The sequence below is a fragment of the Diachasma alloeum genome, unplaced genomic scaffold (assembly GCF_001412515.2).
Source record: "Diachasma alloeum isolate Michigan unplaced genomic scaffold, Dall2.0 Dall_scaffold_78908, whole genome shotgun sequence".
Taxonomy (NCBI): domain Eukaryota; kingdom Metazoa; phylum Arthropoda; class Insecta; order Hymenoptera; family Braconidae; genus Diachasma; species Diachasma alloeum.
Window position 1 is genome coordinate 3,374,394 of NW_021683643.1, and position 26,823 is coordinate 3,401,216.

Consider the following 26,823-nt stretch of genomic DNA (forward strand, 5'->3'; position numbering starts at 1 on the left):
GAGATATCTTAATAGTAAAATGTTTGAAACGCTCATACATAACTGAATTTCAGACAGAAAATATCTGAAAATAAATCCCTGACATTTTTCAGACACAAAAAATGTCTACCATCATTTTCAGACAGAAACTGTGGTTGAAATTTTCAGACATTATTCAGATTTTCAGACACTTCTGAAGATTCAGACGTTTTTTACCATCTGTGCTTTTTCATGTTGCTTTTTCTCAAAAACTATTAGATCGGTCGGGTGGAAAGAGTTAGTCCTCATTAAGACCTCTACTCTGAAAAAATTTCAGATTTTTTAGAATTACATTAGCTATTTAATTACTCAATTTTCTAAAAATTGAACGCCGGGAAAGTCGCGGTGGACATGCTCACATACAGACATGGTAGCCAAACTCGGTATTTTACGATTCAGACCATTCTACATCATTTCCAATCAAATTTAGAGAATGTAAAAATTGGACGATTACAAAGCTTCCATTCGGAAGCAAAAAAAAATTAATTGCACTGAAAATCCAATGGAATTCTAAATTTTTGAGCAGCCAAGAGACAAGAATTCCCCAGCATACCTACATTTACGATCGAGACATCAATTTATAATTTTTATTAATTCTTTCATCAACTTACGAATTTTCAATGGCGAAATTTCTTGAAATTTCAGTGTTCACACGTCGTATTACTACACGATAAAAATTTCTTGAAATCTCTTCTTGAAATTTCAGCAAAAAAATGTTTACCAGTGAACTTGTAGTTTCCAGTTTATTTCATGTCCACCAATCCATGACCAGATACAGCAGGAATTTCCCATACCGACGTGGCAAATTACAAAGGCGCCTCGTAATTGTTGTGTGTAGTTTTGAGGCCGTTCAAACTCTCGTCTAGCCTCACCATCAATATTCAAACATGTCCAGCGGTCTAGTCCCCGAAATTCCTCCTCCAGGATTCTCCTTCGATCTCTGCCAAAGGTAAATCAGCCGACAATAATTAAAACTCATCACCCAAACCCTCATTCACCGTTTTCATCAGCAATCATTCAGACCTAACCTCAATAAGCCCAATACTGCTGTGTCACTTGCTGATTGAAAAATCATTTTGAGTAATTTTCACGCCCTCATTTCATTCAGGAATGAGTCCTTAAATAAGAAGGGATATTCAGCCCCAATCGCTCAGAAAACTGGAACAACAATTGCTGGGATTATCATCAAAGATGGAGTTGTTCTTGGTGCAGACACCAGGGCCACGTCTGGAAATGTCGTCGCTGACAAAAACAGCCAGAAAATTCATTTTATTGCTCCAAACATTTTGTAAGTATTTCAATGGATTTTGTTTACAGTTCAGCCATCTTTATTTAGGGGAGGTTGGGGTAAAATGGACACTTTTGACTTTTTTTCAAATGTTAATAACAGCTTGAAATGATGAAATTCAATAGTTTTTTTTTCAATGCAACGAACATTTCTTTCCCTTTGTAATGAGCCTAAACTAAGCTCAATTGATGAATTTGTTTCTGAGTTATGAGTAATTTAAAAAAAGTCCAAAGTGTCCATTTTACCCCATCCTCCCCTATATCTTGAAGTGACGAAAAGTCAAATTGTTTCAATAAAAAGCTATTTTGGAGCCAAACGTCAAAACACTATTTTAAGACAAAATTCCTGAATCTTTTTATCTGTCAGATCACCTATTTCTGAGATATTTCCATATTTACGCGATATGTCAACTTCTATTTTCGTGATTAATGAAAGAATTGACAGTAATAGCAATTAAATTAGGGCTTGAAACGTACATTTCAATGCCTTCTTAATTAAGGGTGCCAAGTGAATTTGAAAAAAGATTCTAAAAAAATTTTTTCTTTCCCTCCATCATTGGAGAAATATGTATTCATCCATCGGATGAAATTTCAAACCCACAACCGGAACTAGACATCGAGAAAATAAATACGGAAAATCCTCTATTTCGCGTGACGAACCTCGAGAAAGCATGGATCAAATGGGTACGGCGGGTTGAAATATCTCACTTATTCACCCCGGTACCCCATTGTTTTTTGTCGCCATCACATTGAACACATCATTCCCCATATCTTCAAATTTTTTCAAATTTTTCTTGAGTTCCTAGGGGGTTGAAACGTTCAATTTAATCAAAACTCCATAAGAGGCCGTGTATAAGACTGATTTTGTTTATTTAATTTCTCGATATCCATAAGTTCTAAAATTTTAAAATTGTCACCGATGTTCACCATCTGTCTAATACTATTAATTAAAAAAATTACAACTTTGTTGGTGAATGTCAATTTTCAAGGTCATCGCCAAATTCACTTGGCACCCTTAAGTTGAAAAATGTTGAGAACAGTATCATTGCTTATCAAGTTACCTAATCACATCATGAGTTTTTTATATCAAAATCTCTATCCCTATTAAACTCAGGTGCCAGGGCATTATGTTGAATTGTTATTCATATTGATTCATGGTCCCGACTAACTTATGACAGAACCTGGGTTAAACTCAGGTTAAATCCTGAATAAACCCTGATTAAATCCCGACTATACACTGATTAAACCTTGATTGAACTTTGACTAATCCGGACTGAAAACGAATTCGAGTCTTGAGAGGATCTGAATGTAGAATTATTTGACAGAACGAAATAACACGTGAAATTTTCATGACATTTCAATAGATGATAGTACTATGACATGAAAAAATAGAAGAAGAGAAGTGAAATAAGAATTTAAAAAAGAGAACCCATTCGGAAGGAAATTGCTAATTTATTAGCAACAATAACTATACTAATTTATTAAAAAATGCAATTGTCCACTTGTTTCATTAATGAATGTTCCACATTTTGCATGTGATATAGCTGTTGTGGTGCCGGAACAGCCGCAGACACTGACAAGACTACAGAGATGATCGCCAGCCAGCTGGAGCTCCACCGTTTGAACACCGGACGTGTTGTTCGTGTGGCGAGTGCAGATAAATTATTGAAACAGCATTTGTTTCGGCATCAGGGGCACATTGGAGCTGCTCTGGTGCTGGGAGGAGTTGACATCGATGGTCCACATCTTTATTCTCTCTTTCCTCATGGATCCAGTGAGAGATACATGTTTACCACTATGGGATCCGGATCTCTGGCTGCTATGGCGGTTTTTGAGAGCAGGTGGAAGCCGAACATGAGTGTAAGTAAATGAAATAAAGGCCTGCGACTACACTGTTGGTAATTTTCAGCTGAAATTTCCAGTGCACTTCTTGGAAATTTGTATCATGTTGTAGTTGTACTCAAATTTTATTGAATTTCGTCATGGGAAAATCAACATTTTGGGGAAAAATGAATAGAAACTGTAAATTTTAGTTCAATTATTCCATGAACATGAATAGAGATGAGGAGAATTCAGATAAATATATTCTTGAATTTTCAATTGTTTGAAATTTCAGCATAATTTAGTGCTAAATATTCATGTTTTCATTGACAGTTTATAAAAGTTGAAGAATTCTCGTCTTCCTGCTGCTAAAAAATTTTGAATTTCTTTTAACTTTTAGTAAAATTTGAAATTTCCTGATAAATTGCTTTTCTTTGGAATAAAAGTGTTACCATGTGGAAATTCAATTTATTTCTGATTATTTTGTTCTGTTACTGATTATTTTATCTCCCTGTGGACGAAGGTAGAGAAAAAAAATGTGCAATTTGTGTCATTACAAAAAATTGAAAAGTTGATCTCTCAATGTTTATTGGTATTTGTTTCTTATTACTTCGTAGGAAGAGGAAGGGAAAGCTCTAGTAGCTGATGCAATTCGCGCAGGTGTCTTCAACGACTTGGGCTCTGGTAACTCCATCGACATTTGCGTGATTCGTAATACAGAAATTCGTGGGGCCAATTTTGATCCTCGTGCTGCCGACTACATTCGTCCTTATCAAGTGGCCAACGTCAAGGGCCAGCGTTCTGGACATTATCGTTACAAACGCGGTACTACAGCCATCCTGGATAAAAGTGTTCGTCCAGTCATCGTCGAGACAGAAACTATCCGACGAATTGAACCAGAATCCATGGATACTTCCTCGTAAACGATTTCCAACCGCATTCACGATGTTTTTTTACATTATTATTAAATTATCTGATTTTTTGTGGATTCTTTAAGCAATAAACGAATTTCTTCGACTTTCAATGGATGATTTTCTTACTTTTACTCTGTGTAATTTGAGATGTCCATTTTTTCGGAGATTCATAGAAGTTTCTAGAAAGTTCAAGAAAGGTCAAGAATCCTCTGGAAAGTTTGCGAATCGTCTAGAAAATTACAATTTTCTGATGCAGAATGTTCCAGAGGACTGAAACGTTCTAGAAATCTTCAGTAATTTCGCAATTAATTCAGAAGCTAACGCTTTGGAAAACCATGGAAGGTTCTAGAAAATTATAAAAAACTGCAAACCAATACAGTAATTTTCTGCGCGGAATTTTTTACATTAATTTCGCGTAATTTCATCGTAAAATTACCGTAAAATTAAAAAAAACTTCTCGATTGATTGCAGAGCTTACCTACGAGACCCTTTCATCACCAATGCCCTCTCTGGGGACTCCGACAATATTTTCGAGTCTAATCATTAGACTCTTCATAATTTTCAGATAATCTACTTACCATTACTCTATTAATTAGCATTTTATGAAAGTCAATAAAAAGTTCAACTGCTTCCCCAGCTAATTTAAGAAGCATCTTTCAATGAATTCAATTATGAGGCGAGAAAAGTCATTTACATTCAACAGTACAGAATATTTTAAAATATTTTTTATTTCGAAATTTCCTCGGAAATATTGAAAAATGATGTACAATACCAATCAATCAATTACCCACATTTACTCTGCAAGTCAATATCTTCATCTTTGATATTCTGGAGTCGACTCGTAGCGATGGACCATCTGGAAGAAGATGACCAGGATCTATGACTGTACTCCTGAGTATTAATTTCTTCTATCAAATTCAAAAATGACATCAAAAAGTCCATTAGTTTCCCGGCTGTTCCCCCTCGCAACATCTGGAAGTTTTTTCCTATAAAAAATTCATTATTCAAGTTGTTGGTTATTATTATCTATTATTGAATTATTCGGATCTATTGTATTGTAAAAGACAAAACAGAATATGAATTGGGATGTACTGGAGAGCGATCAAACAATAGAGTAAATTTCACTTTGAGATCTCTGAGTTTCCGAAAAAACTAAGTGGACGATGGCATTTTTTTATAAATGAGTATAGTAATTCAGTAGCGAAGCGGTATAATATCTCGGAATCTAAAAGAGATAGAAAGATTTTTGTCATGACCTTTTTTGTAGAGCCAATAGAGCGTTATAAAAAAAGTCATGAGAATAATTTTACTATCTCTCTTAGATTACGAGATATTCAGCAAAAACTGGCTAATAGTCAAAATCGACTTAACTCGGTTTACCGCTTCACTACTGAATTGTTGCTAATAAATTAACAATTTGCTTTCAAATGGGTTTTCTTTCTTTCAATTCTTATTTTACTATTCTCTCCTATGTTAAATGTCATCAAAATTTTGTGTATTATTTCGTTCTGTCAAATAATTTTACATTCAGACCCTCTCACGACTCGAATTCTCTTTCAGTCCGGGCTTAATCAAGGTTCAATTAAGGTTTAATCAGTATAGCCGGCATTTAATCAGGATTTATTCAGGATTTTGCCAGAGTATGACCCAGGTTCTGGCAGAAGTGAGTCGGGACTATGAATCAATATGAATAAATATTCAGAAACTAGTACCTGAGTTTAATAGAAATAGAGATTTTTACATAATCAGCTCATGACGGTATTGTGGAACTTGATAAGCAATGATACTGTTCTCACCATTTTTCAACTTGATTAAGAGAGCATTGAAATATATTTTTCAAGCCCTGATTTAATTGCTATTGTTGATGATTCTTTCGGTAATGATGAAAAAACGGATTTTCTCTTTCAAATCGCGTTAACAATGTGCTATAACTCAACAACGAATTGTACTACCTCCATCATATTCTGATAGAATCAAGAGGGTATTGTTATCATTGTTTTGAACTGTGACTGATTCCATTTTGATGACAATTTTTTACATGATCGTTGAGAGAACGATTTTTGAAAAAATGTCTATTTTTCAAATCTGTATGAAAAATTAAATTTTAATTGTTGTCAATGAATAGAGTTTATTAAAGTCCATATTCATGAAAAAAGTCATGAAATTCGATTGATGCCTTATGAGGAAATTTCGAGAAAAAAATGAAAAGAAGACCACAAACATAAATACATGCATACAGACACAATCTAAAAATGGCATACTCGGACATTTTAGACTATTCAGTTACCCTAAGACAAAAAATTGGAAACTTAAATTTGAGCGATTACAAAGCTTCCATTCAGAAGCAATAAAGAGAATAATTGTGATATTTTTATGGCGAGTTTTTTCATAGCTCCGATTTTGCTCTACAGAATACAGTTCTATGAAAATATGTTGATTTCTCCTCGTGACACAGACATCAAAAACTCAAAATGCAGTCAAAGGGAACATTTCACAGTTGAGAATTAATTACCTGTAGGCATCAACAGCTGTTTAATCCTCACTCTCTGCTGTGTAATTGAGGCCACCATTCTCCTTATAAGTAGCCTCTGCGTGTCCATCGTCATGGGCCTCAGCCGTGACACGAAACGAAGAAGATACTCCAGCAAGTATCGATTCCACGGCTCCAACTTCTGGAGGCACTGCTTTGGCCTTGAACCACGTATCACAATTTGACTTAAACTCTCGACATCCAGGACAGGTCTTTTCAGAGTCTCCAACCATTCGAATAGAAGCCCTGTGAGCACTTCGAGGTCTGCTTCCAGCTCTAGACGCTGCCAGGTGGAAATTCTGTTATTCAAGTCCACCTGAAAGCAATGAGGAATCGATTCCTTCTATTAAATTCAATGAATTGCTTCATTTTTCATGATCATGGAAGAACTGACGGTGTTTGCATGAAATGAAAGCTTCATGAAATGCGTTGCAATGCAAACAATCATTTTAATTTTCATATGAAATTTGATTATTCATTATTATTCGCCGTTATATCATACGTCGATTGAATATAAACTTGAAGGCATATTTTATTTTTCTACATAAATAACCATTTGATTTCATTGCGTAAAAGTCGTAAAACTGAGACGAAAAGTAATCTCACAACGATTCGAAATATATGTTCTTTTTCACGAAGACTCTATTCAATTCGACTAGAAAAATACCAGTTTGCTTCGTTAGTCAGGTCCTTCAGACCTCTTGTCAATTTTTACGCGAATCACACGGTGGAAAAGTGTACAGACCCAGGGGCCTTCGCAGTCACTGCAAAGTATCCCTTCTCTTCTCTTACATTTTACGCAATTTTCTTCTTTTCTTCGTCTCTGACAAATTTTTCTATAATTCTCTTTTTCCAACTTATATCGAAAACAAAAAATCTCTACTCAGCCATGAAAATCTTGGCCAAAACAAGCCAGTTACGAAGCAATCGCGACATTGAACACTACTCCGGCTTCAAAAATTTTAAGACAAATTATTTCCTATTAGTGTTCTAATAAAGTCAATAATATTTTAAGTTATTTTTAGACAATTGCTAGTAGACAACGTATAAATAATAGTACATTAGAGTACAAGGGCACAAATTTCGTTTTCGACGAATGTGAAGTTTACAGGCCGAGCCGAAGGCGAGGTCTGTATTCACATTCGTTGAAAACGAAGTTTATGCCCGAGTGGTCTATACTATTTTATGCCACATTGTGCAGAAGTCGAATTTGAAGCACGCTGCGCGAAGCGCAGCGTGCGGTAAACTCCACTTATTGCACGGCGTGCCATAAACTCAGTTAGTGTTCTTATAAGATTAATCGAATAGACAATGTTTTATTTTTCGTGAATTATCTTTGTTTTTCTTTTTTTTTTATAAAATAGCCAAGTGACAATCGACAATGTAAGATAACAGTGATATAAATATTGTAATATTCTATATGAAATGTAAACAAACGTTCAAGTGAATAAAATGAGTGTCTCAAGTTTCTTAATAATTAAAAATTACCTTTCATATCAAACTCATTATAATTTAAGAAATTTTGGGGATGAGCAAAATGGGACTATTCTTTTACGAGAAAATTTTTTAAAAAATGAAGAAAAAAGGACCACATACATAGACACATACGCGATCTAAAAATCGCATATATTCGGATTGTTTAGACCCCATTAAGTTACCCTAACTTGAGAAATTGTAAACTCAAATTTAAGCGATTACAAAGCTTCCATGCGGAAGCAGAAACAGTGGCTTCATGAGTTCTTCAAATAATTCTCCTGTTTATTCCAAAGATTCACAAAGGGGAATTTCGAAATGCTGTGATGGCAATAATTTGATAGTCTATGAACTCCAAATTGTCTAATATTTTTCCATTAATTATACTCACTTTATATTTGTAAATACATTTCTTCTTCTCATCGGGCAATTCCATGTGATCGCAAATCATTGCACTTATCACGTCCTCAATATCGACATATTCGAATTTTTCCTTCTCTGCGGCAAATTTCAGGTCCATCTGGGATTGAATTTCCTTATAGCAGTCGTTCTCACAGAGTTCTTGCCCCCGAATACCATCGCCGAGCACCTCGTCCACGTAATTGTCATCGAGAGCTGTAAATCAATGAATTACTAGTTGTTTATGTCATCAGAGTTTCATTTCAGCTAATTGAGGGAGTGAATTATCTTACTTGGATAACTAGTAGAACACGAGGGTGAGTCCGGCGATGCGCAGAACACGTCATCAAGTCTTTTAATGTCCTCAACAGTGTCACGCGAGGACAAACTGTCGTCTGCAATTTTCGAAGTGCCTGCAAATTAATTGAATCGAGAAGTCAATAAAATGAAATTCAGTAGTACGAATCGCACTGTAGAACATAACAAGTAGATTCATCATAGTTTATTCAATACTCGATTCGTCGAGTAATTGGAAAGTGTCAAGAGACCTTGAAAGGATCCCAAGGGAGTTTTAGTAACAAGTAATTTTATCATCCCTATCAGGTTTATTGTCTTTCCGCTAATATCATTTTTCGCAGGAGATAAACTAGATTTCAGTTCGCCAAAATTCTGCAATTTCGATATTTATACTGAAAACTAGAATTTTTTTGCGTCCAAATGGAAGCTTTGTAATCATTCAAATTTAAGTTTTGGATGCTTTGTGTTATATCGATCCAGTATGATTCAAAAAGTCGGTCAACGCAATTTTTACACCTCGTCCGTACGTGTGTTTATGTGTATACGTTTGTAACAACGTTTTTCTTCAATTGTTCGCTAATGAATGGATGGAATTGAATCGTTTTTTCAAGTGTAGGTATTGTGGAACCCTATCAATCGCAATTAATTAAAATTTAATTTAGTAGTGAACCGGTAAACCGAGTTAAGTCGATTTTGACTTTTGATCAGTTTTTGATGAATATCTCAGAACCTAAGAGAGATAGCAAATTTTTTTTCATGACCTTTCTTGTAGAACCAATTAAGAGCTATAAAACGGTCATGACAAAAATTTTTCTATCTCTTTTAGATTCCGAGATATTCGTAAAAAACTGGCCAATAGTCAAAATCGACTTAATCCGGTTTACCGCTTCGCTACTGAATTCATCTATTAGTTTTTAAGAAGTTGGAATTTTTTCGAAAATCGATTGTCCTACGATAATTAACAAAAATATTCTGAATTGATTGAATGATGGCTTAAAAAATTCGTCTGGATTCGTTACTTCCGACTTTTTTTCTCTGTGTTGAATTTATCTTACTCATTTCTTTAAAGTACTCACTGGAGTAAAATGAGGCCTCGGAAAGGCACTCTGCCCATGACAGTGAATGTCTTATGTTATTCTCCTTCCCCTGCAGTCTCTCCAGTGCATTTGATATGAATTTATTCGTAAAAGGAGTTTCCGCAATTCTAAATTCGATTTCCGCCGGTGAATTATCCTCGTGGCATTCACAGAGTTGCAGGATTCTTTCACAAATTACGAAGACAATTTTCGGTATGTGCTTGAATGTGCGTTGCTCATAGCCATGGAGGGCATTCGCCTGTTTCTTCAGATAAGTCTGCAAACTGTTCAGTCTACCACCTAGGCCACTGCTGCGCCCAGGATATACAATCATTTGTGGAAGAATAAAGTGCTCGAAGTCCTGGATACATTTTATTTGTCCACGTGTTTGAATTGCACCGGGACGTTTTATGCGAACAAATCGAATGGCATCGCTGGCACGAACCCGCAGACTGTAGATGAGATAGCACGCGGTGAGAACACCTGTTCTACCGAGACCTGTCAACATGAATTTGTTGAATTGATTTTTATATCCAGGAGGATTATCTATTATAAATAAGCACTCCAGAAGAATGTGTAATGAGATTCTAGACAAGATGGACTGTGTCATTTATTGTTTTTTTTATTCCGAATGGCAGCTTTGCAATTACTCGAATTTAAGTTTCCAATTTTTGGCGTTAGGGTAACAAAATAAAGTCTAAAAAGTCTGAATATGTGATTTTTAGATGATGTCTGTATTTATGTATGTGGTTTTTTGCTTCCGAATGAAAGCTTTGTAATCGTTGATTTTGACCATTTTCTAATTTTCGTGAGAATGACGTGGAATATTAGGAAAGGTAAAAACAAAAAACTAAAGTTGAAGCTAAAAACCTGAAATTTCGACACGTAATTGGTATTTTTTTGGAGCACTTCTAAGCGCAATTGCAGCTCAATCGGTGAATTAATTTCCGAGATACAGCAATTTTTCAAAAATCTGTTTCCTCAATATCTTGAAAACTACGTGACTGAATTGAATTTCTTTGGCGTCAAAATATTCCTTGTGATATTTATCAAATCAAATCACAATATTGCATGTAACTGAGGACAGTGTAAAAATAATCGGCATTTTTTATTTTTGTGAGAAAATCGTTCTGTGTACGATAACTCCCGAAAAATTTAGACACACGGAGAGAAATATTCAATAAAAATTACGTATCTTGTGTGAGGGAAATTGTACGGAACTGTGACGGAATTTTTCCGGAGCGTTCCGTAATTTTTATCTGAATCTCCTGTGAAAAATTACGATACCGTCACTTAAATTTTCTGAGTCGATTCCGTAATCGGTGAGTGAAGTGAGAGTTCCGTAATTTTTACTGAACATTTCTCTCCGTGCAGGATGTTAAAATTTGGTAAGATTGTTCATGATATTATAGGATGGGACTGCGAGTCGGCGAAATCGGACAAATGGTTCAGAAGATATTAAACTTTTTGTGAAGCACTATTTTGTTCAATATCTCCGAAACTATTGGTTCGATTAATTTTTTTTTCAAAATACTGGCCCCCTATCAATCATTTGCGCTTTTCCAATTTTTTCAATTGCAGGTTGATGCGGCGTTCCGTAATGCGCTTAAAACTTGGAACGAACATCAGAGATTCTGGCTACTAATTAGTATTATTGAGTCGCCCTTGTGTATAAAATTTGTGTCGATCGATTCAATACATCCTGGTATAGAGCAATGCATCTTAAAATCTTTTTTCTACAAAGTCACACACATTGTCATTTTATCGATTGCTTTCGCCCCTGGGGGCTTATTCTCGACTTGTTTTAATGATTATTTTATGGATTTTTAAACTGCTTTGAGGTTCAATAGATGGAGCGAAAGCTTGATTTACATAAGTGACCGTAAAACGTTGAAAAGGATATAAAAATGGATCGATGGGGGTTTGATACAGTGGTGATGGGTTGATTTGATGGGCATGTTCATGGCAGATTGCGCCCTGGGGGGATTGTAAAAATAGAAAACAGATATCGTGACTGACAGAATTGAATGAATTATTGAGATAAAGCATATAAAACGCCGTAAACAAACGACGTCAAAATAACAGGAAGTGTGAAAAAGACGGAAATAGTATTCAATAAAGGAATGCTGAATAATTCAGGAGTTGATTGATGGAATGTTCATATGACACAATGCTGTCACATTTCTGCAAGTAATCAGGGTGCTAGACAGAACAATTCCATCACTGAATAGATAGGAAGACCGATATTCATTATCATGAATTCCTTTCATTTGTGTTGAAGCTTTCATTGCTGATAACTATAGATCATTCTGCGAAACTACCGAGGAGGCTATGAATATGTAAACCTTTTTTTTCATCATGGCTTATCTAGCCTACATCAGAGTACAGCACGGACATATGTAGACTGTTTTTTTCAAGTATGTGTCGAAATATTCGCGGACCACCTCAGTGTTCTTTTGTATTTTTAGTACGGAACATGAATGTATCACGGTTTATAAAGAGAATTTTATTTTATTTTTAGGTTCAGGATTATTGTGTGAATATCATGGAATACTGAGAGAAAAACGACAGAGTTCTCAAACAAGTCCTAGGGTAGCCAGACTAATAGGTAGACACTGACCAAAAGATAGACGACTTCAACTTTTTTAGTATCTTATATAAAAAAGGAGAGGTCACACGTTTATTTCTGAATGCACGGAGAGAAATATTCAATAAAAATTACCAGAAAAAAGACGTAAAAATTACGTTTCGAAACGTAATCTGGGAGCGAAGTAAAATTCAATAAAAAGTGTCAATCGTCACGTAAATTCTACGATCTGTTTCGTAAAAATTACTCATCCGTCAGACGCCTCACGGCTAGCTATGAGCCATCGTGAGGGGGAGATTTTAACAACACGTTCCGTAATTTTTCCGGAACTTTTCGTAAAAATTCTTAAACATCCAAGAATTTTCATGTTCTGAGGCATAATAAGTCTTGAAGTTTCTGTTAGATTTTACAACTTCCAGAAAAATTACGTGACTTTTTCGTATTTTTTCGGTGACAGACCCGAAAATTTACTGAACGTTTCAGATTTATTCTCTTATATTCCTATAGAAATTCACTGAAAACGATTCTCGCTTGCGGATTATGTGAAATGTTACGTAATTTTTCTTGAATATTTCTGATTTGGTTGATGATGGTGATGTTAGTGATGTTGATGATGTTGGTAATGTTGGTGTAGATCTACGGAACGATGTTTTCAATCACGAACAATTCTATGTAGCTTTTTTGAGAGTTCGATCAGGAGATCCATTGAAAGTTTTCACAAGACAACAACGAAAAAATGCCAAGGAAAAAATTATGTCTACAAAGAGTTATATGTTTGAGTAAATGGTATATATATTTATGTCTGTATAAAAGGAGCCGACTTGATCGTATTTGGTATCCGAGATATTCATGGTTTTCCATCGATGACGCCCGTATAAATTAGCATTCAATTATTTTCTGATCTTCGATACCAACATCATTTCCAAGAGAACATATCGTCGCATTAAAATCAAAGGGGCGTAAGTGCCATTTCTCTGAGATTTTTTTTCTCTTAATACCAAAGGGGCGTATGTTTTTTTTTCCTTCGAAATGGAGTTCTCTCAACTTATGAAAGGTTTTTTGTGGACAAATTTCTGAAGTGGCAAATGGACGTAAGTCCGACTAGCAAGTACTGAAGGGGCGTATCTCCAGCACATACGCCTCTTTCTTTTTATACTTTTTGTTTCTTTTCTAGCTCATATTGAGAATGAATAATTCCAAAGGGGCGTAACTCCAATATATATGTCCCTTCATTTGTTACTGTTTGTTCCTATTGATTCATCAAGTTTAAACGGAATCACATGCACTACAGCCCTAATAATAAATAATATTTGATTCTACATTAACCTCCCCTCCCTTCCTCTCATCGTGAATGTTCAAATTATTTCCCTTTGATTTTTTGCTTGAATGAAACAATTTCATGAGAAATATCAGTAACTAAACTAAAATTTTCTAAAATTTTCTTCTAAATTTATTCGATTTCATTCATTAATTTATTTCATTTTTTTAAATTATGACTGCGAATTTCAGGAAATTATCTGTATGAAATTTCGAGTCGTGACTGCTTTGAACACTTCGGAAGAAAATGAGACCATAAAGGAAGAAGAAAATAGTTAAAGCGTTTTATGTTGATATAACAATATAAAACTCATTATCGCGAGTAGACCTAAGATATAATGAGAGAGAGGCGTATGTGGGACTTACGCCCTTTTCGTTTTATTTCAACATGAAATGTGTCATCCGAAGTGCACAACACATAATGTAAAAAGGGCGTAAGTGTGATTTATTGAATGAAATGAAACAGGCGTAAGTGTGGAGATACGCCCCTTTCCCGTTGAAATATAGCAACTACGCCTTTTGACTAGATTTTTTTTTCCGATTTTTGGTCAGAAATTCCATGAAAAACCGAAAAAACAGGAATTCGGAACATACACCCCTTTCACTTTTAAAATGGGTTTTTTTGCACTTACGCCCTTTCGATTTTAATGCGACGATATGTTGATTCTCAATTGAAGTTTTCATGAATTTCGACGTATCTCCGACTGATTTTCGATAGAAATTTCCATCCCTTTTCTTTAAAAAAAATCATGGATTTTCAAAAGAACATTTTATCATTTCCCACGAATTTCTCCTTAGTAGGGGAGAGTCGACCAAAATGGGACGTTTCGTGATCTTTTCCAATTGTCAATATGTTCACTTATAAATGAAGATATTGACAATTGGAAAAGATCTCAATACGTCCCATTTTGCCCGACCCTCCCCTAATATTATAGAAATTTGTATACGTGAAATAACATATTGAGTCAAAACAACTTACAATAATAACGTGATAAATCATACAAACTCAATCATATTGATAGGCGCGCGTAGCGCGCCTTCGATCTCGTTCTATAAAAAATATAATAGAAATTGTATTACAATTTTCCATTTGTGATAATAAAACTAATGTATGATAATACGATGTTGCTCATATTTTTTATTGATGAACATTTTGAACGTGAAAAAAACAAATTCTCGCGAGGTACAGTATTGGCTCTCAGTGGCGGTGTGGGTAGTTGGACAACAGTCACGCAGTGTTGACGGAACAATGTGAAAAAACAGCCATCAGGACAAATGGACACGGTATCTGTTCGATTATCGAAAAGGATCATTCTTCATTTTTAAGCCTCGATGACTCACGCTCGACCGCCAGCCTTTATCCGTCACACGGTTAGCGTAGCGCCGCTTGGTTAAACCGAGCGCGCTGTTGTCACCTTGACGCTTACCGCTGTACGCGCATTTCAAGTGTGGCAATGAATGTAGCAACACTGTCGCTCGAGGGATCGATAGTACACACGCAATACCCCCTTCCCGTGGGCACTTCTAGTGCGGTAAGGTTTTGAGGTGTTTTCTTATGTTTTCGGGTATGAGAAATCCGAATCCGGTGGTATTTTTTATGTAAGTGCGTGCAATTAATAGTTATAAACAAATTAAGTGGTTTTTTTGGTGATTTTTTTTTTTATGGGAAACATTGGCAAATAGAAGAAAATGTTCATGACAAAAGTTGTTCCTTTTTGTGTAATAAATAATTATCATTTTTTAAAATCAAAATCCATCAATCCGTTGCTGAAATATGGTCCACCAGGTGGGCGCGGGAGGATGCGCGACGCGCGAAGATGGGTGGGACGCTCGACGTCCTCTGAATGCTCATCAATGCATCATTTTTCTCAGATAAAACGACCTCTACTCATGTATTGGTACATAGAAAGGAAAACAAAAACACACAAAACACTAATACTCCAAGTATGAGAGATATTTATTTGGATTATTTCTGCGAATTTTCAATTCCAAGAAAATTCGGAGGGGACAGCTGCAAAAATATTCTTGTTTCTTCTTGTTTTAGTCAACTGACATTTAGAAAATACTCCGATAAATCAGTCTTCCTCCGATCCTAGTAAGAGAATGGTCGTCAAATTTAAATACGTGATTTTTTTCAGAGTCTCTTCGGTCCGGAGTATTGAATTAACTAATTAACTATTGAGTTCTATCAGTCGCGACACGGAAGAGGTTCGAGCGGACTGCGCGCGCCGCGCATCCTCCCGCGTTCACCTGGTGGACCATATTTCGGCAACGGATTGATGGATTTTGATTTAAAAAATTGATCATTATTTATTACACAAAAAGGAACAACTTTTGTCATGAACATTTTCTTCTATTTGCCAATGTTTCCCATAAAAAAAAATCATTAAAAAAACCAGTTAATTTGTTTATAACTATTAATTGCACGCACTTACATAAAAAATACCACCAGATTCGGATTTTTCATACCCAAAAACATAAGAAAACACCTCAAAACCTTACCGCACTAGAATTTCACACGGAAAGGGGGTATTTCGTGTGGACTACGACGCATTAATTTGCACCGGGCGGCGCGGCACAGCTCAACGCCGCTGTCTCGTCCGTTCGACGTTTCTTCTCTTTTTTGGCCAAATAAATTTTCCGAAAAAAAACGGACAACGCCACCGCTTATTTCAGAATTTTTAAGCGTCGATGAATATGCTACAATATAAAAAAACGAAAACGGGTGGCGGCGCACTCACTGAGCGACCAGTGATTGAGGGTTAAACATGCAGAAGAAGGAATTTGTTGAAATAACCATTAAATATGACCACCTATCTATTGGTAACCCACCATCCATCTTCGGGTCAGTTGTCTATCTATTGGATGTTTGGGCTGTATCCCACTTTTATGTCATTTCATCATTTATTCCTTCATTGTTTCCACTTCAAATTATTATTTTCCCCTAATTCACATATTTTGCCAGGTATATAACCCATCGTTAGCATATTTAGGTGATTTACCAATTTTTGATCTCTTAACGGACCTCAAATTGTCCTGAACCGTCTATCTGGTTACACTACTTATGTCAAACAAAATAATCTTTTTTTAAATTAGGCAAACAGGATTTTTTTGTGCCATACATGCAAAGAGTGCGCCGAGATGAGAAATTTTTATCGCATTCGGAGAGAGAGAATTTCCGTATTTCCTGATAGCTTAGGAGAGTGTCCGGCGCGTAATTGGAAAACCCGAGTTCCAGTCCCGGCTGGGCGGGATTTTTTCTCTCTAAATTCTAATTCTCTTAGATTTTTTTTTCAACTAAAAAAGTTTTTTTAAAGAAACTATCATTATATTTTACTGAAAAGAATTATTATTATATCAAATAATTGATTTTTCAGTTTTATAATTATTACATTTCATTATGATTATAATAATAATAATTATTATTATTATCATAATCATTATTTATCAATTATTATTATTATTATTATTATTATTATTATTATTACAGGTATATATATATATATATATATATATATACTACTAGAATAGATTTAGTAGTTCCAAAAAAATTTCATCCTCTGTACAAGCAAAGAAATGTCATTTCCAGCACTACTTCTACGTTACTCGATACTCCCATACGTATTTTGCTCCCGAGAAATATTCGTTTCATGTGAAATAAGGGATAATAGTTTTTCGTTTCGGCTATTGAATACTCACAGACAAGAGATGAACCCTTAAATAAAGTAATAATAATTATACGATAGCAATCTTGTATCTTAAGAACGAAATAGTTCTTGATAAATTTTCCTTAAAGGCACAGTTTTGTGTGAATCATCCCCCCCTTGAGTCAATTATTTCATTGTTATTCAAACGCAGAGGTATTAGCAGAGCAACTCTTCATGTTTGAGACTTTCAAATTTGTATTAAGCAATTTATTTTTTGGTAATTTTCAACTAGCGATTTTACTGGCCCAAACAAGACTTGTTTGAGAACTTGTTTGTTTTTCTCTCAGTGAAGGGAACGGCAAATTTAAACCTGTATGTTACAGAGATATCTGCACAATAATCCATAGGAAATCAGTAGCGAAGTGGTCGAATGGTTTAAGTCGATGTTGACTGTTCGCAAGTTTTCAATGAATATCGCGCAATCTAAGGTAGATAGTTTGTTATGACCTTTTCGATAGAGCACATTGAGAACTTCAAAAAAGATATTCATGAAAATTTCGCTATCTCCCTTAGATTTTGAGATATTCCTCGAAAACTCAGCTAATAGCCAAGTCGACTTAAACCGTTTGACCACTTCGCTACTGAAATTTAAAAGGAAACAAAAATACTTTTGCTCTTGTCAAATTAAACTATTTCCGATGTATTTACACTGTAATTCGCAAATAAGTGCGGAGTCTATGCTTGGATTCTATTACGAGCTTAACTGGGTCTGGCGTATGAATGAGGGAAATCTACCCCCGCGCCATGTGCATAACTACGGTGATAAGCATTGAAGAAACGAAAGCAATTTGAATATCATGATTATTAACACCATCGGCCTATGACATAGAGATAGTCTATAAGGCAGACAGTCTCTAGGTGTTAAATTCAACCTCTGACCCAAATCGTAAATGATTACCAAGTTACGCTAATTAGCTGTTTCAGTTCTTTTTTTAGATAAATATTTATTTTAGCTCTAATCGTTCTCAGTTATTGCTTTCTAAATAATGACTGGGTTAGATCTTCTGATTATTCGTGGCAATTTTCACCCTCCAAAATGTCAGAGGACGAGGCGATCGAGGGCGATTTCACTTTTTGATAATAACCCTTCGCGTGATGAACATTTATTTCACGTTATCTGATTCACAGTAGCCTAGTCATTTTATCTGTTTATTTTTGCAATCCTATTACTTCCGAGTGGAAGCATCGTAGTCCTGGAACTTGAATTTTACCTAGAAATGGGATAATTTTAGAGATGGCGAACGGGAAGAATTTATTAATACTCCATTATTAGAATCAAATAAATTATTCAGTTCATTCTAATTGATGATCTACGTCTAATAAAGGTATTCTTTGCGGACGCACTCGTCCCTTTTCATGCGGACGTCCACAAATATTCATTTGATACCAATAATTTATTCTCGCTTTGAGATAGTAATAAACTTGAAAAAGATTGAAATAGAAATCACTCGATTTTTTCTGCTGATTTCTTCCTTGATTTCCAATCGAGTGGTCCAGTAATTTCCTAAGTGATCAGCCCCTCGTGCTTGTTCCTCGCAAAGCATGACCGTTGGAAGGTACGATTCTTGCGATATTTGACCCTCGCGGGATATGAAAAAATATCACTATTTCGCATTATGTCAATGAAGGGCGCCAAATAGGTTTCTGACATGTCGAAAGTCCAAAAACTTCCATGTAATTTACCTAGTTTACGACAGGTCGGAAACCATGTAATTTACCTGAGGTAATTTACTTGCCCCACCCGTCCCGCGACTCAAAGCTTTTTGCGACTTTATAACTACTGTATTATTTACCCGCATGACAGTGGATTGCCACTCTCCCCTCCTGCACTGCGAACGCCACAACTTTCACCATATCCAGGAGTTTACTCATCGTCGCGTCGTCGTAATCTTTCCATGCAAAATTGTAATAGTAGACTGTAAAAAAAAGTAACGATTTAATTCCAAGGATAACTGTCAGGAAATTATTGGGAATGTCTGAGTTACGCTGGAGAGTAACAAGAGGTGGGGGGAGGGGAGCGTGAGTGGATTTACGGAAAATGCAATTTCACGGTTTATTTTAGAGGTACATGTATATCAGAGTTTTGACTGCATTGCATGTTACCATGAACTTCTTCGATCTGGTGCGATGGTATTGCGGAGGTGGTCTAGAAGGGATCACTGGTTCCTTATCGAACCGACCCCGAATTTCAGCAAGGACGACGTCCGACCTTGAAAATCGTCTTATATCCGTCGTAGAAACTTTGGGAATTTATAGGGTTAATGAATTAGATAAACGAGTCGATTGGTTTCACGCGAAAAAAAAGTGCAAAAATTTATGTAGACGTTTTCTCACAGTCTGACTGCAAGTACACGGAGAGAAATTTTCTAGAAAAATTTTAGTACAAGTAGTCGAAAAAATTAGAATCCACCAGCTGTGAAAAATTCTAGTGCTATTAAGGTAAAATTTCTTGGTATTTCGGGTAAAATTTCTGGGGATTTCTGTGAAATTTTCACAGCAATAAGGGGAAAAATTCACGTTTTCCCCAATAAAATTTCTAGTCCGCGCACTGGAATTTTTTCCTGGCCGTCACTTTGCGCCTCTTTTCCCGTGCTAGCACTAGAATTTTTCTAAAATTTCTCTCCGTGTATCCTGAAACTTGTTTGACAGTTTTATTTTATTTTGTTTACGGTAAAGATTGATTACTTTGTTGAGTAGCAGTTTGTTGAACAGCACATTGTTGTATTACACGAAAGTCATTGATTCCTAGACGCAGTATTTTGCATAGTATTTTTTCATCGCTGACATTGATAAATTTGTAAAGGTGTTGCACATATGTGTTAGCCAACTTTACATAGCAGTACTATTAGAGATGTGGAATGACCGTCATTTTCCGTCTCGGTCAGGTCAGACGCAAATGACCGGTTTCTGACCGTTTCTGACCCTGACCGAATTTTGTATGCAAAATGACCGTCACAGTTAAGCTGCGTCAGACACGAGCCAAAATCATTAAAAATCATCCATATAATTGTAAATTGACCGTCAGTTTTTAACGGTTCGATCGGAAAACATTTTAATAGACTTGCATTATTATCATTTATTACTTTATTTATTAATTATTGTCAATAGTCCCATTCGCAATAATACACTGTTAGAAAAAAAATGAACTTTCATGGACAGTTGCCTAGTAATTTTCAGGATAGTACCACTGAATGCAATTTAAGGTACTTCCACAGTGAGTTATACTTTGTGAAAATTTCGTAATTAACTGAAGACCTAAAACTTGGATCATATGTTGTTGAGCACATATGAAAACGATTCCCAAAAATTCAAGTATTTTTTCCACGCGATTTTTTGAGATATGCATCGACAAAAACTTAAAAAAGAAATATTGAGTGTTTGACGATGGATATTTCAAAAATTCGTGTGGAAAAAATACTTGAAATTTTGGGAGCCGTTTTTACATGTCCTCAATAACATATGATCCAAATTTTAGATCTTCAGTCCATTGCAAAATTTTCACTAAGTATAACTCACTGAGGAAGTACCTTAAGGAGAAAAAAACGAAATTTCAGATTTCATTGAAATGTTATTAAAATTCAAAAATTTTGAGAAGCATGGAGACGAGGATTCTTCAAGTTATTTGAGTTTTCAATGAAAACATCAATATTCAGTGCCAAATTACCCTGAATTTTCAAATAATTGAACATTTAAGAATATGTTTATCGGAATTGTCCGGTTTTCTATGAATTTTCAGGGAACAATGGAACTAACATTTACTGTTCTGATTGATTTTTCCCCGAAATTCATAATTGTTAAGGTCGAAATTCCTTGAAATTTCAGTGAAACTTGAATGTAATTAAAAATTCCGAAAAGTGTACTGGAAATTTCAGCAAACAGTAGTAGTCGAAAATTGCAGGTCATCAACATAAATTGACGGTCAAAATTTTTATGGTCATTTTTTTCTGACCATATTGTCAGATTCTCGACACAGTAATTACCGGTCATAACGGTGGTCATTAACGGTCATTTTTGTCACACACATTTCTAAGTACAATACAGAGTGAACTGAGCTCAATTCACGTCTCTTGGTTTGAAAATTAAGTTCTATTATTATGGACTACTGTGGAATATTGCATTACACAGGTGTAAAATTCTAAAAATCTTGGTTCGTGCAATTTACAAGAAATCAATTTCCAATGAAATTTGCATTATTCTGCCCATGTGATTTTATAATTGCATGACAAATTCTGCGACAAGTGGAGAATCGCTGAATACATTAAAAGATGTGTACTGCATAAATGCACTGAACTGAGAATATGCCAGTACTGTTAATTTTTTTTTGAAATTTCAGTCACAATGTCATCTAAATTTCCAATGTTGTGAGTTTGAATTCAATTTCAATTGAAAACGTCCACTAAATTTCTCATTCATCTTGAAAATTCAAGAAAATTTGATTTTTCATTTTAAAAAACCATTGATTTTTCAATGAAAGCTTGAATTTTCAAATTCATCGTGGAAATTAAACATCAAACATAATTGAATTTCCAATATATTGAAAATTCAGCGAAGTCATTGCCTGAATTTTCAACATTATCAAGGTTTTTCAGTGTCCTATGGATCTGAAAATCGAGAATTACTTGAATATTCAAGAAATTAACTGCTTTGTCAATGAAGGATTCTACAGAAATTTCATATAACTTTATCGTTGTTAAAAATTTTAAGTTTTTTCACTTGAAATTTCAAGTGTAATTTTCTAACAGTGTATACAAAACCTGCATGGGTTAAATCCAATTGGAAGATAATGATTTGTCTTTGATAAGTATAATTTGATTTCTCATGATCTCTCAATGGAGAGATCCCGAGAGAGCGTTAAGAAGTTTCCTATAATCTTTTCTTCCGTCAACTTAGAAACGGAAGGGTGTTCAGAGCGCTTTCTATACGCTTTCCACAGAAAAATCTCAAAATTTCTGCCTCAATTTTCATAACTTTATTCAACTCTTCAATGGGAAAATCAGCAATTTCATTTTGAATTCAGTGATTTCAATATTAAACACTTTTTAGAGACAGGTCACATCTAAAAATATTTCAAAACCCTCGACTCCCCGATTTTCTCCTATATTTCGTTACTATTCCTTTGGTAATCACTTTGATTTCCACGTGAAAAATTATTTGCATGAAATAAAAGGGATGAATAACTAACTTTGGTCATTGAACTCACTTCCATGTTTCATGAATTCCGAGGGATCATAAGTGAATCCGCTGGGTTCCAATGGTCCCCCACAACTACTATGCTCTCCAGGTGTTTGCAAATTTATCACCGTCTTTATACTCCATTCTTGGAACTGGCCAATAACATTATTCTTCCGAAGTTGAGCCGTGCTGGGCCGCGCCATCGCCAGGACGTCGTCTGTCACCCTAGAAAAAGTTTAATGAAATTCACGTTTAATGTTAGTTATTATCCTCCATTCTACCCACGCCCCATCTTTTGTCTTGCAATCAAAGTTCCCTCATTGGACAAACACAATACAGTAGTGAATTGGCAAAGAACAGTAGGAGTTAATTCGACAAATGATGGACAGGAGATGATATGAATATCTCAGGCAATATTACACGGAGAGAAATATTCAATAGAAATTACCAGAAAAAAGACGTAAAAATTATGTTTCGAAACGTAATCTGGGAGCGAAGTAAAATTCAATAAAAAGTGTTAATCGTCACGTAAATTCTACGATCTGTTCCGTAAAAATTACTCATCCGTCCGACGCCTCACGGCTAGCCATGAGTCACCGTGAGGGGGAGATTTTACCAACACGTTCCGGAATTTTTCCGGAACTTTTCGTAAAAATTCTTAAACATCCAAGAATTTTCATGTTCTGAGGCATAATAAGTCTTGAAGTTTCTGTTAGATTTTACAACTTGCAGAAAAATTACGTGACTTTTTCGTATTTTTTCGGTGACAGACCCGAAAATTTACTGAACGTTTCAGATTTATTCTCTTATATCAACGTAGAATTTTGATGACATTTCAAGAGATGATAGTACTATGTCATGAAAAAATAAAAGAAGAGAATAGTAGAGTAAAAATTGAAAAAAAGGGAACCCATTCGGAAACAAATTGATAATTTATTAGCAACAATTACTGTACGATTTATTAGAAAATACTATTGTCCATTTGTTTTCGTGATTACTGAAAGAAACATCAGTGAATATTGGAAAAAAAAGACCACAGAAAATGTGAACAAGGGAAATTTTTAAGTTGGGTGGGTTTTAACACGTTCTGAGTGGGTGGGCTATTTTTTCCGCCTACCACTTCTGACAGAACCTGGTGTTAAACTTTGGCTAATTCCTGAATAAACCCTGATCAAATCCCGACTATACACTGATTAAACTTTGAACCTTAATTAACTCCCGGACTGAGAACGAATCCGAGTCTTAAGAGGGTCTGAATGTACAATTATTTAACAGAACGAAATAATACGCAAAATTTTGATGACATGACAATTGATGATAGTACTATGTCACGAAAAAATAGAAGAGAATAGTGAAATAAGAATTTTAAAAAGAGCACCTATTCGTAAGCAAATTGCTAATTTATTAGCAACAATTACAATATTTATTTATAAAAAAAATGCCATTGCCGGCTTGTTTTTTACTTTCCTTGTTTTTACCATTTCATCACTGAATCGACAATTAATCGATGAGTGTAATTTGCCTAATGCATTCAGAAAACAAGATAATAGCGAGTAATCATATGCTCACCAGTGTGAAAAAATCTCTTTTATCGTCATGTGCACCTGCGGCCAGGCTCTTGGATTTTCGTACTTGCATCTCGATCCCCCACAGAAGATTGCACACTGGATTCCAATTGGCGTTATCTTTCTCAAATTCTCGGACAATTTATTGTAATTCGCGGGAACTACACACAAGTCTAAACCGCCTTGGAGACCCGCCGGTACTAATGCACTTACGTCCATCCTAAAATATTAATTGAATGGCAAATTGGTAATGCCTGATGTTACTTTGTACGGGTAGTTATAGGCATTGATTTGGAATTAAAGTCAGATTTTCTCGTCATTTGAAACGAACAAACATTAGGAAATTCGATTTTCAGTCGGAAATTCATTGTGATAAAAATCGCTGAACGGAAAAGAGAAAATTGTTTTGCAAATGTCCTGTTAAAAATTTGATGTTTTTGTTGATTTCAATTTTTCAATATCTTCCACTACTATTTTCCGTTTCCACGAACCTGTGCAGGGGTAGTTTACAACTTCGGAGTAAATCAGAGGGTAAAATACTGTTCTGAGTTTACTGTTGTGAGTTTATATGGCAGCGACTATTTTTGAATACTTTGTTTTTTGTTCTAAAAAAAGAAAATTGATTGAGATTTCTCTACGGGAAAAATGTTTAAAAGTTTATTCAGTAAAATATCACTCACTTTGGTATTCAAATTGAAATTTTTTTATGAACGATTTTTATTTCTCATTTTTTTTCAATAAAACATGCCCTTCCGTCAACACCTGCCGGGATATCATAATTCTATAACTGCAAACATGTAGTCAAGAATTACCACTGCACAGCTTCATTGCGCGGGTAGTTCCACTCACTAATTTGAGCGGATTTAGAGAAAGACGCTGACAATTTACACGACGAGGATTTCTTTCACTATTTCGTGCCTCAAAATACCAATGAAATTACGATTATTAAAAAAACTGTTGACTGCAACAACAGATTCATTGATTCAACAAAAAATTTACTCACTTTATCAATCAAAATTAGAACTCTGAACAACTTTTTATCCATCGCATCGTCAACTGAACTTCTAACCGATTTTTTTCGCGATTTTTAAAATTTCTCAAAACATTCGTTTAAATTAATTATTGTTCTGCTTATACTGGAGAAGCGTAGAACTGAGTGAACGGGACCGTTTCCGTGTCGATGCGCTCGCCGCGAAGGGCCGCGACGAAATGGTATGATCGATGTTGAAAAAGCGGGTGCCGTAGTACCTAGGAATCGCCTAGTATTCAAATCGACCATCTCGTCGAGTCCTCCCGTGACTGTTGGAGATCTGATTAAGCCCCCATCTCCATTATTCACTTGGACATGAATGGAATTCTGTTTTTTTGCATATTCGCAAGTGTTGGGATTCACGCGTGCGAATTTTACACATCAATTTTCTACAATCTTACTCAACATCAACGCAATTAATTTTTGAGTTCAATGATCTGTACAGACTTGTAGGAGTGCACACGATACGAGAGAAGATGAGACTTTAGGGAGTATCGTCTCGTCTCGGTCTCGTGACTATAAAAATTGAAATAAGCAGGGGTTCAAGCCTATCCGACAGAAGGCAAGTGACCGTTACTTTTCGTGTCATTAGTCTCTTTTTCATCACGCTGTGACAAAAAGTGAACTTTTCGGCACGCTCCGCGTGCCTAAAAGTCCAATTTCCGCCACATTGTGATGAAAAATATTGTTCGTAACTCGTGAAAAAATGTTTTTTGCACTCGTTACGAAATATACTATTTTTTATTTCTACCAATTTCACTTTTTTTTTTATTAAGCACAGAACCTGAAAGGTTATACAGCTATGAAAACGTAGAAAAAATAAAAAAATAAAAAGATATATATATATATATATATATATATATATATATACATAATGGAATATAGTTAGTCCAATGATTATCGTTTACATTGTTTCCTTATACATCTATTACCAATTTCACTGGTAGTATGCTTCCAAATAAATTCGTAGCGATTCGCAACCACGTGCTACAAAGTGTCTACAGGAAAATATTCAACCTTTTAATGAAATAGATTTATAAAACAAGTAGCTTTTTTTGACCATCTACAAAAACAACAGGCTCAATACAAAACATAATTAGAATATATAACGCCATTTGTCGCCCAATAGTAGATTACGCACATCCGTTTCTCCTCTATGCAATACCAGATACCAAGAAGGTCATCGACGTAGCCGAGAGGACAACCTTACGGAAAGTGACAAAGATAAGACCCCCCAACAACCCACTTCACACCCCCTAGAATACCCTACTCTACGAACGCACCTGAATAGAACCCATCACAGACAGACTCAAAAAATTAACAACAACTTTCGCCCTTAATAAACTGGACTATATTCTAAACCTCTGTCACAAGCGCATTCCCGCCGCCAATACACGATATAGGTACTCCCAGCAAACCCTTCTAGAGAATCTTAAACCTATAATTGCACTGAGAAAAAAAATTATTTTTGCCAAATATTCATTTACTTGAGAGAAGCATTTATTTTTCCAAAAGCGTATTTCTCCAATCGAATCACTCTAAGGCAAGTCTGATTAGGTTTCAATTGTGACAATCATGTTATTTTAGAGGGTGACTATGTTGCACATGACCTCAGATGAACTCCTCCAAT

The 26,823-nt window shown here is 35.3% G+C and overlaps 2 protein-coding genes across 2 annotated transcripts; one reads left to right on the plus strand and one right to left on the minus strand.

Moving 5' to 3' along the window:
- The first annotated feature begins 809 nt into the window (after positions 1-809).
- Positions 810-4,150, plus strand: LOC107047742 (proteasome subunit beta type-7). The gene is made up of 4 exons (XM_015270568.1): positions 810-967; positions 1,127-1,306; positions 2,850-3,165; positions 3,744-4,150. Exons 1-4 carry the CDS (start codon positions 906-908, stop codon positions 4,047-4,049), a joined length of 864 nt encoding a protein of 287 aa, XP_015126054.1. The 5' UTR covers positions 810-905; the 3' UTR covers positions 4,050-4,150.
- A 600-nt stretch (positions 4,151-4,750) lies between these two features.
- On the minus strand, positions 4,751-25,322 carry LOC107047760 (protein tyrosine phosphatase domain-containing protein 1). Its single transcript, XM_015270591.2, has 9 exons — positions 25,167-25,322; positions 24,168-24,383; positions 22,627-22,823; positions 19,220-19,342; positions 9,816-10,313; positions 8,736-8,855; positions 8,435-8,658; positions 6,553-6,886; positions 4,751-5,026 (listed from the first exon to the last, which is right to left on the minus strand). The coding sequence occupies exons 2-9, from the start codon at positions 24,380-24,382 to the stop codon at positions 4,824-4,826; spliced, it is 1,914 nt and encodes a 637-aa protein (XP_015126077.1). The 5' UTR covers position 24,383; positions 25,167-25,322; the 3' UTR covers positions 4,751-4,823.
- Positions 25,323-26,823: the final 1,501 nt, after the last annotated feature.

Coding starts and splice junctions, on each gene's coding strand:
- LOC107047760 (XM_015270591.2), bottom strand. CDS start 24,382: ATGGACGTAAGTGCATTAGTACCGGCGGGTCTCCAAGGCGGTTTAGAC. Junction 22,824..24,167: donor AAAGAGATTTTTTCACACTG/GTGAGCATATGA, acceptor AACTTTTTCTAG/GGTGACAGACGACGTCCTGG. Junction 6,887..8,434: donor AATGTATTTACAAATATAAA/GTGAGTATAATT, acceptor CATTGCTTTCAG/GTGGACTTGAATAACAGAAT.
- LOC107047742 (XM_015270568.1), top strand. CDS start 906: ATGTCCAGCGGTCTAGTCCCCGAAATTCCTCCTCCAGGATTCTCCTTC. Junction 1,307..2,849: donor TTTATTGCTCCAAACATTTT/GTAAGTATTTCA, acceptor CATGTGATATAG/CTGTTGTGGTGCCGGAACAG. Junction 3,166..3,743: donor GGTGGAAGCCGAACATGAGT/GTAAGTAAATGA, acceptor ATTACTTCGTAG/GAAGAGGAAGGGAAAGCTCT.